At 40.9% G+C, this 13454-nt stretch overlaps 1 protein-coding gene across 1 annotated transcript in view; it reads left to right on the top strand.

The window, feature by feature from the left end:
* The first annotated feature begins 3627 nt into the window (after nt 1–3627).
* Nucleotides 3628–13454, top strand: part of CLEC3B (C-type lectin domain family 3 member B) — a 46995-nt gene continuing 37168 nt past the window's right edge. Inside the window, exon 1 of the mRNA XM_075316618.1 lies at nt 3628–3735. Within this exon, the coding sequence (XP_075172733.1) occupies nt 3645–3735 (91 nt within the window). The 5' untranslated portion in view covers nt 3628–3644. The remainder of the gene's footprint in view (nt 3736–13454) is intronic.

The raw sequence follows: 13454 nt of genomic DNA, 5'->3' as shown, positions 1-13454 counted from the left end.
CTGGATTCACTTAGTGTTCTATCTGTGTGGAGGTGGGCAGTCCTCCAGCAATGGGATTCTTGATGAAGAGTGGATTTTTCTGAGCGGGCGAATCCCGCAATAGTTTATTTATTATTTATAATATATTAATATTATATATATAATATATATATAATATTATAATATATATTTATATTTATAATTTATTATTTATATTTTATTTTCCCTTTTTTCCCATTGTGCCGAAAACATTTTTTTTTAAGTTTCTTTGTGGAACTGTTTATGAAGAATGAATAAACCATTCAGACAGTTAAATAGGAACGGTTCCTGTCTTTAGCTCTGCAAGCAGTCAAGTGAGTAGCTTTTACCTCATTGGTTATATCAACCTTTGGGAATAATCCCATATTTATCTATCCTTTCCATATTACACACTGCCCTGAGGCATTTTTCTTTAGTCAAGATGGCCTGGAATTTCCAATATTTGAATACAGTACCATTGCACCAGTAAGCAACATTAGATTTTTTTTTTTCTCCTTTGAGGAGGCAAACCATAAAGGAAGACTAAAAGCAATACTGTCTTTGGCTCATTCAATTAATATCAAGGCCAGTACACTTGTACTAGTGGGAATGCCGTTGACATGCTCTAAGGCTTCCAGGCAACCACTCTACTTTTATATAGTCACTTGGAAAAAGTACCATCTGGTTATTTTACAACTACCGTATTTTTCAGACTATAAGACGCACCAGACCATAAGATGCACCCTGGTTTTAGAGGAGGAAAATAAAATTTTAAGCAAGAAGTGTGGTTATGAGACACTGTTATGGGGCGAGGATCTGCTGCTGACACTGTTATGAGAGTAATGTCCCCAAATTCTCTAACTAAGATACCCCATCCTGGTAAGGATCCTCCTGCCTTGTATATGATCCCCATCCTTGTATATATGTCCCTCATCCTGGTATAGCCCCCATCCTGCAAAGTACCCCCATCCTTCAAAATACCCCCATACTGCTATACACCCCCATCCTGCTATATACCCCCATCCTGATAAATACCCCCATGCTGCAATATACCTCCATGCTGCTATACACCCACATCCTGCTATATACCCCCATCCTGATAAATACCCCCATGCTGCTATATACCTCCATGCTGCTATATACCCCTATCCTGATAAATGCCCCCATCCTGCTATATACCCCCATCCTGATAAATACCCCATCCTGCTATATACCCCTATCCTGATAAATACCCTCATCCTGCTATATACACCCATCCCGCTATATACCCCCATCCTGGTATATGGCCTGCATCCTCTGGCACACAAAAAATAAACGTTTATACTCACCTTTCCTCACTTTACGCAGCATCGCTCGTCTTCCTGTCAGTGCCAGCAGTAGCGCCGCTGACCTGTGTGGAGCCGGTCACCGTTCCCTGCAGCATCACGATGTCCTCCTGTCTGCCGGCCCAATGACCTGTGTGGAGCCGTGCGCACAGCGATGACTTCATTGCTGTGCTCACCGCTCTCTACACAGATCAGCGGGCCGGCGGACAGCAGGACATTGTGATGCTGCAGGGAACGGTGAGTATACCGTACTTATTCACTGCCCCCCCGCGCTGATGATGATGCGCGGGGGGGGCAATGAATATAGCCACACATGATCACTCCAGGCTGTAGTTGCCAGGGGTGATCACGCGGCTGTTTAGTATGTGCGCACCACCCGCCCATCATCCCACCCACCTGTCAGCACCGAGAAATGATGGGCAGGAGGATGCATGCATATGAAATGAGCGGGCCCACGTGTTCACGGCAGGCGCTGGTACAGCCTGCGCATGCCACCGATGACCTGCTCCACTGCAGAATCCTCATTCCCCGCAGCCATGCCCTACATTCAGACTATAAGATGCACCCCACACTTTCCCCCAACATTTGGGGAGAAAAAAATGCATCTTATAGTCCGAAAAATACGGTAATTTTCTTGTAGTAAATGGAGAAAGGAACTAAGTTAGTTGGTATTGGGAATGCTGATTTCCATTCGCTATCTCCTCTCGCATCTGACAGTACAAATACCATTAATCTGGATACAGTATTGTGTAATATCTGGAGATCAGATGTGAGTTTGTCAAAATTGATTCAAACTGAGTTACATCTTGCGTAATATTAATCTTCAACATCATTTATCTTTAAAGAAAAAAAATAACTTCATATTGAAGAATAAAGAGTGAGTTATCCTGTTTTGACCCTTCAAAAAGGACTTTATACTTCCCAAAATAAAACTTGATTTAAATAAGTATTTCTGTGTAAGAGAGAAAACCAGAAACATATTAGATCTAAATGCCTGTGGAAAAAGAGGGTTACCAATAATTGGACCTAGAGGACCAAAGCCTAAGCAAAGCTTTATCTCCAGATTACCAGGATCTTAATCACGTTTGTCAAAATAAATGGTATTCCTACACTGGAATCACACCATGTGCACCAATAAAATGAAGATGATGACTCCCCCAAATGTGACTCCTCCCAAAAAAAAAAAGTTTTGCATATTTTTCAGAATTGGCCTTGTAGAAATAAATTATTTTTATTTATTATTATAGTGCCATTTATGCCATGGCGCTTTACATGTGAAAAGGGGTATACATAAGACGGACAAGTACAATAATCATAAAACAAGGCACAGACTGGTACAGGAGGAGAGAGGACCCTGCCCGTGAGTGCTTAGTCTACAAGGAATAGGTGAGGGTAGAGATGGTCGTGCGATGCTATAGAGGACTGAGGGTTATGGCCGGTTGTAGGTTTGTTGGAAGAGGTGGGTCTTCAGGGTCCTTTTGAAGCTTGTCAAGGTAGGCGAGAGTCTGATACGTTGTGACAGCGCATTCCAGAGTATGGGGGTTGCACAGCAGAAATCTTGAATGCGATGGTGGGAAGAAAAGGTGAGCGGGAAGTAGAGAAGGAGATCTTGTAAGGATCAGAGGTAACGTGCAGGAAAGTATTGGGAGACTAGATCACAGATGTAAGGAGGAGACAGGTTGTGGATGACTTTGTAGGTCATGGTTAGGGTTTTGAGCTAGAGCCTGTTCTTTGGGCAATGGGAAGCCAGTGAAGGGATTGGCAGAGAGGAGAGGTCGGGAAGTAGCGGGGGCACAGGTGGATTAGTCAGGCAGCATAGTGTAGAATAGATTGTAGGGACCAAATCTTGATGCTTATAAATGGAATTATATCCAGATTTGTTTCCATTTAATTATTCTATAGAAGCTGGGATAGTTGTGTCTGTATCCGTGTGTTACCAGGGCTGCTATCTCACTTTGGTAATATAGGACCAACAGATAAATGACAAAGAAATAATTGCAATATGAAAAGAGTGCAAACCACAAAGTAAAACATATTAATTTTTCTCTGGGCTGTTGCAGAAGAAAACGTCTCTTATATATTATTCCATTTTACCTAACTCATGTATGTGTTTGATCTAAGCTGACAAAGTGTTGTAAACATCAGACTTTATTAAGCTTCGTAACTTTACTGTTATCAGTATCAATAACTTCTGGAGGGAATCACGAGTGCACTGCCTGGATGGAGGAGTTCCTGAACAGCATGTTTCTATTATAGGCGTATTTAATAAAGTGCAGGAACACAGTGTGCTTCAAACAGTAGATTGCCAGCGGTGGGATTATCATGGAGCTCAGACGGGCCTGTCTGGTTCTGTGCCTCTTTTGCTTTGCCCAAGTCACCTATCAGCAGAAAAAACACAGGCAAACTAGTAAAGGTAAGAAAGTTTCAGTAACAGACTTGTTACTTAGAATTCCATCATGACAGATGATTCTGTTTTACGAGTGTCTGTATTGAACGTTAGGTCTTTACAACATTAAATTATGAGAATTTACATTAAAACTGGATTGCATTTTTCTTACTGACGATTGCTATGTCTCATCATTATTTTTAAAGGGCTGCCACATTTTGATTTTTCTTCACAGCTTAATAATTAAAATAACAAGTATCTGCTAAATAAAATAAATGTTTGTTTTAAGGATATTTTCACAGATTGTGGATATATAGGCAGTTTGCAGCACTGAACAAAGATCACATTTTTTATTTTTAAAGAAAAGTAGAAGTTTTATTTGTCTGTTATTCCATTCTGTGCTATTGTTATATAACTGTAGTGGACAGACTCCAATTCTTCCGTCACCTTAATTATTTAAGTGCTGCGCCAGACTAGATCTATAAAAATAGTTTTTTTATATTTATGTGGGAACTTAAGTAAGAAAGAAGCCTAAATTGTAATACTTGGGTAAACTAAATATTGGGGCACAGTTCTTAATGGGTTTTTTTTTTACTTAAGTTGGTCCCATTGTCGTAGCTTTATAAAATCCAACTCTTTACTAACGTTTGAGAAAAAACAGGTCGGTCTAAAGTTTGTGAAATTTCTTACCTTCTAAATAACTTGTGTTTAAACGTGTGTGGTATTATTGAAAACTGAAAGTGTTTAGGAACCTAAGAAACTCATCCACAATCCATGGAAAATTGCAGAATGATACTGACAATTGCTGAGGAAGATAGCAGAACTTTGGAGACTTTTCTGCACTAACTCAATAACTGCAGAGCTCCAATCCACTAGCATTAACATCAACACAAAAACTGCCAAGTGCCACATGGCATGGGTGGTCATAGCTGAGCAGCTGCATGTAAACCTTACATCACCAAGCACAATGCCAAGGGTTGGGTGGAGTGGTGTAAAGCAAACTGCCACTGGATTCTGCAGCAGTGGAAACTTGGTCCATGGAATGACATCACACTTCTTGGTCTGCCAATCTGTTGAATTAATTTTTTTGGGGAATGTTACGTGCCTGACTACATTGTTGCTGACTCCATATTAATGCTATGGTGCCAAATTTAACCTAATTGAATATATATATGTATATATATATATATATATATGAGCAGTTTGGAGGAAGAAACACACAGAGATATGCAATATAAATTTCTGTTTATTGAGATTAAAAGGCAGGTTTACTTATAAATAGGTAAACAAAAGAATGGCAAGTATTCATGGTGGTCCAGAGAAGAGCAACAGATATAGCCTACATCCATCCAGGGCACATACAGAACATAGATTGGGGATGAGGGGTGCATGGAGGAAAGGTTGTGCACATTGTTAAAGGGAGGTATTTGCTACCTCATCTGAGGGCAGCATAATGTAAGATAAGAGACCCTCATTCCAATGATGTATCACTTAAGTTTACTGGGTGCATTAGTTGTGAAACAATCAGAGATTTTAGATGTAGCAGAGCTCAGAAATTCCCCCATATTACAGTTTTCTGTATACAATGTCAATGGACAGTGAGCTGCTTATCAGAAGAGGTGTCTTGGTCAGACAAATACTCAGGTGCTCTGTAGTCTGGGCAGTGATAATCTACTAGTGATGAAACTTTAATTGTATAAAAATAACAAAACAGCCTAATACGTGACACATCCCTGAATTCTGTGTTTTAAGCTCAACCTATATCATGCTGTCCTCAGATTACATAACAAAAAACCTGCTGCCAGATTTCCTTTAATACAGGGAAGAAGATGGAAGATACAGAAGACAAAATGGTTTCATTCGCAATGCCTATAGATTTGGGTTGTCCTATAACTTCCAGTAGGTGTAATATGTACATGTCCCAATACTTTTCTCCATATGTTGAAAACTTTTTAAATAAATGACTTTTATATTAGGGTTTCTAGAATCTGAAAAACTTACATCCATTCATCGGCATTGGGTCAAAAGTCTGTATCTGTAGTTTTCTTTGACGCTTGAGTTAATTCTGACTAATTCTCATCATTTTACAGCTCATAATGAATGCTGCAATATTCGGGGCTGTAGACATATATTACATATATTCTTTACTGTTTTCTAACACATCTGAAAAATATTTTCAGTTTGTGATTATTTTCATCTAGAAAAAAAATAAAAATTCAGGTTGACAACACAGATTGTGCCAGACTGTATGATGCCCATTTAAGTGACACAGTGACAATAGGCAATACAATAGGCAAGACAATAGCCCGTCCATCGGCATCTGGGTAGTAGAGTCAGTTAGGCTTTTATCAACATGTGGATTGAGAACTTGATATTTGCAGTGATTTTCTAATGAGTCTGCAACTGAGGCTGCTTATAAGGTTTATGATCTTTCCTAGAACTTTTAGTCAAGATGTTATTATGAGCTTTAGCCAATTTCTTAGAAAGCGTCAATGTAATGTTGATGAGTTCCAGATGAAAGAAATTCATATTCCTTAATTATAATTAGATGTGGAATATATTTAGATACTACAGTATAAGAGATGACTGAAAATTAACTTCACAATCACCCACTTCTACTATTCGTATCTGTTGACATTCACAAGTGATGTGGCCTCATGTTTAAGAGAATCAAAACCTCGGCTTTTAATGCAGTCCAGGCCACTGACCATAAATTTTGATGACCTTCAGAAGCATAAAAAGAACAGAGGGATTTTAGGGACTGAGGAATGTAAGGAAACCAGAGGTTCTTCCAAATGATGTGAATGATGTAACTTGACAGTTTAAAGGGGTTGTCTACTTTATTTAAGTGTTAACAGATGTGTTGGAAAACATGATTTTGTGACACTTTCTAATATAATATATAAGTATTACAGATTCTCCTTCACTTGTTAATGCAGCCTACCTCGCTGAATGTACAGCTCTTTTGTTCTCAAAATGGTATCTTTTGGAGGAGAATGTGACCACACCTGTCCAACAGTCTCCTCCAATTAAAATGCTCTGCACATGGGAAAGCTGTATTTCAATTGGAGAAGTATGGCCATATGCTTTTCCCTCATCGGTCATTCTGAGAATAGAAGAACATGTATTTCTTATATATTAGTAAGTGCAATAAAATAAAGTGATGACTCCTTTAAGAATAAGTAATAACCCTACTAAATCCTGCCATTTCACTGCAGGATATATAATATATAGAGCAGGGGTCTCAAACTCGGCTGGGTGTATGGGCCGCACAGAGGAAAAAAAAATAATTTGGGGGGCCGCATTCTTTGCAGGACAAAGTGACATTTTTATTGGTACCATATATAATATATATATTTTATTTTTTTTACACACCTTGGGATCACTGATTTTGAACATTTTCCCTTGTTCATTATAGCAAATGTGCACATTCTTTGTTTAAATATAAACTTTTTTTTTTACTTTTTATTCCTTTCTTGTAACTAATAGTCTTACAATTAGCACTATATAGAAATTTTGACCAACATCTTTTAGTAATGTTCCCCATATTGTTGTAACGTGCCCATCCTTGTCCCCTTGTAGTATTGTGCCCCATCCCACAGTAATGTGCTCATCCTTGTCCCCTTGTAGTATTGAACCCCATCCTAGTCCCCATCCCACAGTAATGTGCTCATCCTTGTCCCCATCCTAAAGTAATGTTCCCCATCCTTGTCCCCATTTTATAGTAATGTGTTCATCCTTGTCCCCATCCTATAGTAATGTTCCCAATCTATAGTAATGTGTCCATTCTTGTCCCCCATCTTATAGTAATGTTCCCCATCCTTGTCCCCTTGTAGCAATGTCCCCATACTATAGTACTGTCTCCATTCTATAGTACTGTCCCCATTCTATAGTAATGTGCCCATCCTTTAGTAATGTGCCAACCTTGCCCCCACCCTATAGTAATGTCCCCAGCATTATCTCTATTCTATAGTAATGTTTCCCATCCTTGTCCCCTTGTAGTAATGTCCCTATTCTATAGTACTGTGCCCACCTTGTCCCCATCCTGTAGTAATGTCCCCATACTATAGTACTGTGCTCATCCTAGTCCCCATCCTATAGTACTGTGCCCACCTTGTCCCCATCCTATAGTAATGTCCCCAGCCTTGTCCCCATTCTATAGTCATGTGCCCATCCTAGTCCCTATCCTATAGTAATGTGCCCATCCTAGTCCCTATCCTATAGTAATGTCCCCATACTATAGTAATAATGTCCCCATCCAATAGCATTGTGCCCATCCTTGTAATGTCCCAATCCTATAGTAATGTTCCCAGCCTTATCCCCATCCCATAGTAATGTGCGCACTTTGTCCCCATCCTGTAGTAATGGGTCAGCAGCTCCCCTCACCTTCCACAGACGCCGGAGTGAAGCTGAGGGGAGTGGTCTCCAGCCCCAGATCCACAGTGATTGGAGAGATCGGTCACAAGGCCGGTCTCTCCAATCACAGCTGGGGGCGGGTGAAACAGAGGTCACCCAGCTCCAGCCAATGATCAGGGCTACAGCTGCCCTGATCTTGGCTGGATTTCAATGTTTCATCGATTTTCAATGGCTGAAACATTAGTGGCTGTGATTGGCTAAGCGTCGTTCGTCAGCCAATCACAGCCTCCGTAGGTCCGGGGAGGAGACACCACCCCTCCTGAGGTCCCCTCCTCCCCGAATCTAAGGTATTTGCAGCGATCGCAGCTGCCGGGGCTGCGATTTTGCCATGACGTACTGGGTACGTCATGGGTCCTTAAGTACCAGGGAGCCATAACATACCCAGTACGTCATAGGTCGCTAAGGGGTTAACGTCCAACACACACACACACACACACAAACCATTCTTCTCACCTGTCCCGCGCTCCCTCCGCTGCCTCATCTCTGCTTTGTGCGGCCCCCAGGCCCGTGCCCCTGTTCACTATCGCGGCAGGTGCAGTGTCACTGTCAGTGATTTATGTGAGATGATTGTATTGCCGGCGCGAGAGCGCAGCGTCGGCAACACATTCATCTGACAAAGTGCAGACAGTGGCTGCGGCCCCTGCACTGGCCGCGATAGTGAACAGGGGCACGTGGCTGGGGGCCACACAAACTACCCTGTTGGGCCGCATGCGGCCCGCGGGCCGCGTGTTTGAGACCCCTGATATAGAGGGTGAAATACAAAGTATTCAACACATCACCAATTTTCTAAGTAAATATATTTTTAAAGGTGCTATTAACAATTAATTCTCACTAGATATCAATAACAACCCATCCAATCCACACAAAGAAATCAACCATAAATGTCCATAAAGTTATTTTTAATGATGAGAAATTGCACAGGGGAAAAAGAATTGGACACTCTTATTGAAATTTATTTAATACATTATACAAAAGCTTTTGTTGATGATGCCAGCTTCAAAACGCCTTATTTATAGAGAAACTAGGCGCATGCATTGCTCAGGGGGAATTTTGGCCCATTCTTCCACACAAAACACTCTTCAAAATCTGAAGGTTCCATGGTCTTCTTCTATGAACTCTAAGCTTTTGTTCCATCCATAGATTTTCTATTAGGTTCACGTGATTGACATTCTAGCAATTTTTTTTTTCTTTCTCTGAAACCAAAACGTTTCCTTGGCTGTGTGTTTGGAATCATGGTCTTACACTACAATTTGGGGTCACCCAGACAATTGTATTTTCCATGAAAAATCATACTTTTATTTATCAAATGAGTTGCATAATGAATAGAAAATATAGTCCAAACATTGACTAGGTTAAAACTAATGATTTTTACTTGAAATAATAATTTTCTCCTTCAAACTTTGCTTTTGTCAAAGAACGCTCCATTTGCAGCAATTACAGCTTTGCACATCTTTGGCATCCTAGCTGTTAATGTGCTAAGGTAATCTGGAGATATTTCACTCCATGCTTCCAGAAGCCCCTCCCACAAGTTGGATTGGCTTGATGGGCACTTTTTGCATACCATACGGTCAAGCTGCTCCCACAACAGCTCAATAGGGTTGAGATTTGGTGACTACTTCTTCCCTAAATAGTTCATGCATAATTTGGCGGTGTGCTTTGGGTCAGTGTCCTGTTCTAGGATGAAATTGGTTCCAATCAAGCGCTGTCCACAGGGTAAGGCATGGCGTTGCAAAATGGAGTGATAGTCTTCCTTATTCAAAATCCCTTTTAGCTTGTATAAATCTCCCACTTTACCAGCACCAAAGCAACCCCAGACCATCACATTACTTGACAGATGGCGTCAGGCACTCTTCCAGCATCTTGTCAGTTCTGCGTCTCACAAATGTTCTTCTGCGTGATCCAAACACCTCAGACTTCGATTTGTCTGTCCTTAACACTTTTTTCAAATCTTCCTCTATCAAATAGCTGTATTCTTTTGCCCGTATTAATCTTTTCCTTTTATTAGCCAGTCTTAGATATGTTTTTTTCTTTGCCACTCTGCCCTGAATGCCAGCATCCCGGAGTCGCCTCTTCACTGTAGATGTTGCCACTGGCATTTTGCGGGTACTGTTTAATGAAGCTGCCAGTTGAGGACCTGTGAGGCGTCGATTTCTCAAACTAGAGACTCTAATGTTCTAATGTACTTGTCTTGTTGCTCTGTTGTGCAGCGTGGCCTCCCACTTTTCTTTCCATTCTGGTTAGAGCCTGTTTGTGCTCTCTTCTGAAGGGAGGAGTACACACCATTGTAGGAAATCTTCAGTTTCTTGGCAAGTTCTCACATAGAATATCCTTCATTTGTAAGAAGAATAGAATAGACTGTCAAGTTTCATAGTTTCATAGTTTTTAAGGTTGAAGGGAGACTCTAAGTCCATCTAGTTCAACCCATAGCCTAACATGTTGATCCAGAGGAAGGCAAAAAAAAACCCAATGTGTCAAATAAGCTCCAATGGGGAAAAAAATTCCTTCCTGACTCCACATACGGCAATCAGACTAGTTCCCTGGATCAACACCCTGTCATAAAATCTAATATACATAACTGGTAATATTATATTTTTCAAGAAAGGCATCCAGGCTCTGCTTAAATGTTTGTAGTGAATCACTCATTACAACATCATGCGGCAGAGAGTTCCATAGTCTCACTGCTCGTACAGTAAAGAATCCTCGTCTGTGATTATAATTAAACCTTCTTTCCTCAAGACGTAGCGGATGCTCCCGTGTTCCAGTCGCAGGCCTAGGTGTAAAGAGATATTTGGAAAGGTCTCTGTACTGTCCCCTCATATGTTTATACATTGTGATTAGATCCCCCCTAAGCCTTTGTTTTTCCAAACTAAATAACCCCAAGTTTAATAACATGTCTTGGTGTTGCAGCCCACCTATTCCTCTAATAATCTTGGTCGCTCTTCTATCTACCTGTAAGATTATGCTATTTATAACCTTCTATACTTTTGCTATCAAGAAAAGCATCCATTCCTCTCTTAAATTCATTCAGTGAGTTGGCCATCACCACTTCCTCAGGAAGAGAGTTCCAGAGCCTCACTGCTCTTACCGTGAAGAACCCTCTTCTATGCTGATGTAGGAATTTTCTTTCCTCCAATCGAAGAGAATTCCCCCTTGTTCTTGTCATAGTCCTTGGTACAAACAGATCATGGGAGAGATCTCTATATGGCCCTCTGATATATTTGTACATATTTATTAGGTCTCCCCTAAGTCTTCTCTTTTCTAGAGTAAATAGACCTAATTTTGATAACCTTTCCGTGTATTGTAATGCACTCCATTTATTATTTTAGTAGCCCGCCTCTGAACCCTTTCAAGTTCAGTAATGTCTTTCTTGAGCACCGGCGCCCAAAATTGCACACAATACTCCAAGTGTGGTCTGACGAGTGATTTGTACAGAGGGAGTATGATGTTTTCATCTCGTGCCCCCAGACCTCTTCTAATGCATCCCATCACCCTATTTGCTTTGGTGGCTGCTGCCTGACACTGGGCACTCCAATTTAGATTCTTATTGACTAAGATGCCTAAGTCTTTTTCCATGTCTGATTTCCCCAGCAGTTTCCCATTTAGTAAGTAATCGTAGCATCTGTTTCTCCTTCCCATGTGCATAACCTTACACTTATCTGTGTTAAACCTCATTTGCCATTTTTCAGCCCAATTCTCCAATTTACTCAAATCCATCTGTAGTTGCAAACTGTCCCCCTTTGTGTTAACTACCTTACATAGTTTTGTATCATCTGCAAATACTGATATTTTACTATGTAAACCATCCACCAGATACAGCTTTGTCTATTTGTTTCAATAATACATTTTCAGTGGTTTCTGTTATATTTGGTATTTATAACAAACCCCTATGAGGATTTTATTAGTTTTCCCTCCTTGTATCTCCACCCATAGAGACTCCACCTCTTCATTTCCCTCTTGGATATCTTCTCTTAGTCTGGGCTTTAAACTGGACTTTATATATAGACAGACTCCACCCCCTTTCCTTTTTTACGATCCTTCCTAAACAATTCATATCCTTGCAGGTTAGCCGCCCAGTCATATCTGTCATCTATCCATGTCTCAGTTATTCCTACTATGTCGTATTTTTCCTCATACATTACCAGCTCCAGTTCTTACATCTTATTGCTCAGGCTTCTTGCATTGGTCAGCATGCAGGAAAGAAGTTTTGCTCCCCTTTTCTTAGCTTCCTTCTTAGTACCCTGTCTTGGGTCCTCTTTACAGCATCTAGTGCCCTTGATTAGTTTGTCCTTCTGCTGCATGTTCTTGTCTGCTGTTTTTTCTCCCATCCCCTCTTCTTCTAGTTTAAAGCCCTCCTGATGAGTGTGGCAAGCCTTCTGGCGAACGTGTGTTTCCCAGGTTTTGTGAGGTGTATCCCGTCTCTTGCGAGAAGTCCATCGTAGAGGTAATTCACTCCATGGTCCAAGAATCCAAATCCTTGCTGCCTGCACCATCGTCGTAGCCAGTTGTTCAAATCTATTATCCTATTCCATCTTCTGACACCATGGCCATCGACTGGGAGGATTGATGAGAAAACAATCTGCACGTTCCGTTCCTTTATTTTCTTCCCCAGAATTTCAAAGTCTTCGCAAATAGTTGGTACATCATTTCTTGCCGTGTCGTTTGTTCTTACATGTATCAATAGGAATGGGTATTTGTCCTTGGATCCGAGGATAGTTGGTATCCTGTTGGCCACATCTTTGATTTTTGCTCCCGGGAGGCAGCATACTTCTCGCGCGGTTATGTCCGGCCTGCAGATAGTTGCCTCCATGCCTCTTAGTAGCGAGTCGCCCATAACTACCACTCTTCTTTTCTTTCTGGACGCACTGGTTGTTGCTCCTGAGTGCTTTTGAGTGTCTTTTGTTTCTGCTTTTGTTGACAAAGTAACTTCTTTTGATGATACTCTGTCTTCTCCTGTAGATATTGTATCATCCTGAGCTGTGTTATTTTCGTTCTCCAGCATGAGGGCTTCATATTGGTTGCTAAGCTGTGTGGGTGGTGACGACCACTTGATACGCTGGCTTCTTTTGGTCACATGTGTCCACTTTTCAGCCTCTGTATGTGTTCTGAAGCTTTTCTCATATTCCATATCCTGAATGGTTGCTTCTGCCTCGTCCAAGAAGTCCTCATGTTCTTTAATTAGCTTCAAAGTTGCTATTCTTTCTTCCAGTCCCTGCACCTTTTCCTCTAAGAGGGCAACAAGTTTGCACTTTTGACAGGTGAAGTTGGATTTTTTGTGCAGCAGATCCATAAACATGTAGCATATGTTTCACATAAAAGTTCTCTTTTTCTGG

Source organism: Anomaloglossus baeobatrachus, chromosome 6, assembly GCF_048569485.1.
Source record: "Anomaloglossus baeobatrachus isolate aAnoBae1 chromosome 6, aAnoBae1.hap1, whole genome shotgun sequence".
Taxonomy (NCBI): Eukaryota; Metazoa; Chordata; class Amphibia; order Anura; family Aromobatidae; genus Anomaloglossus; species Anomaloglossus baeobatrachus.
This window is presented reverse-complemented; position numbering and strand designations above follow the sequence as displayed.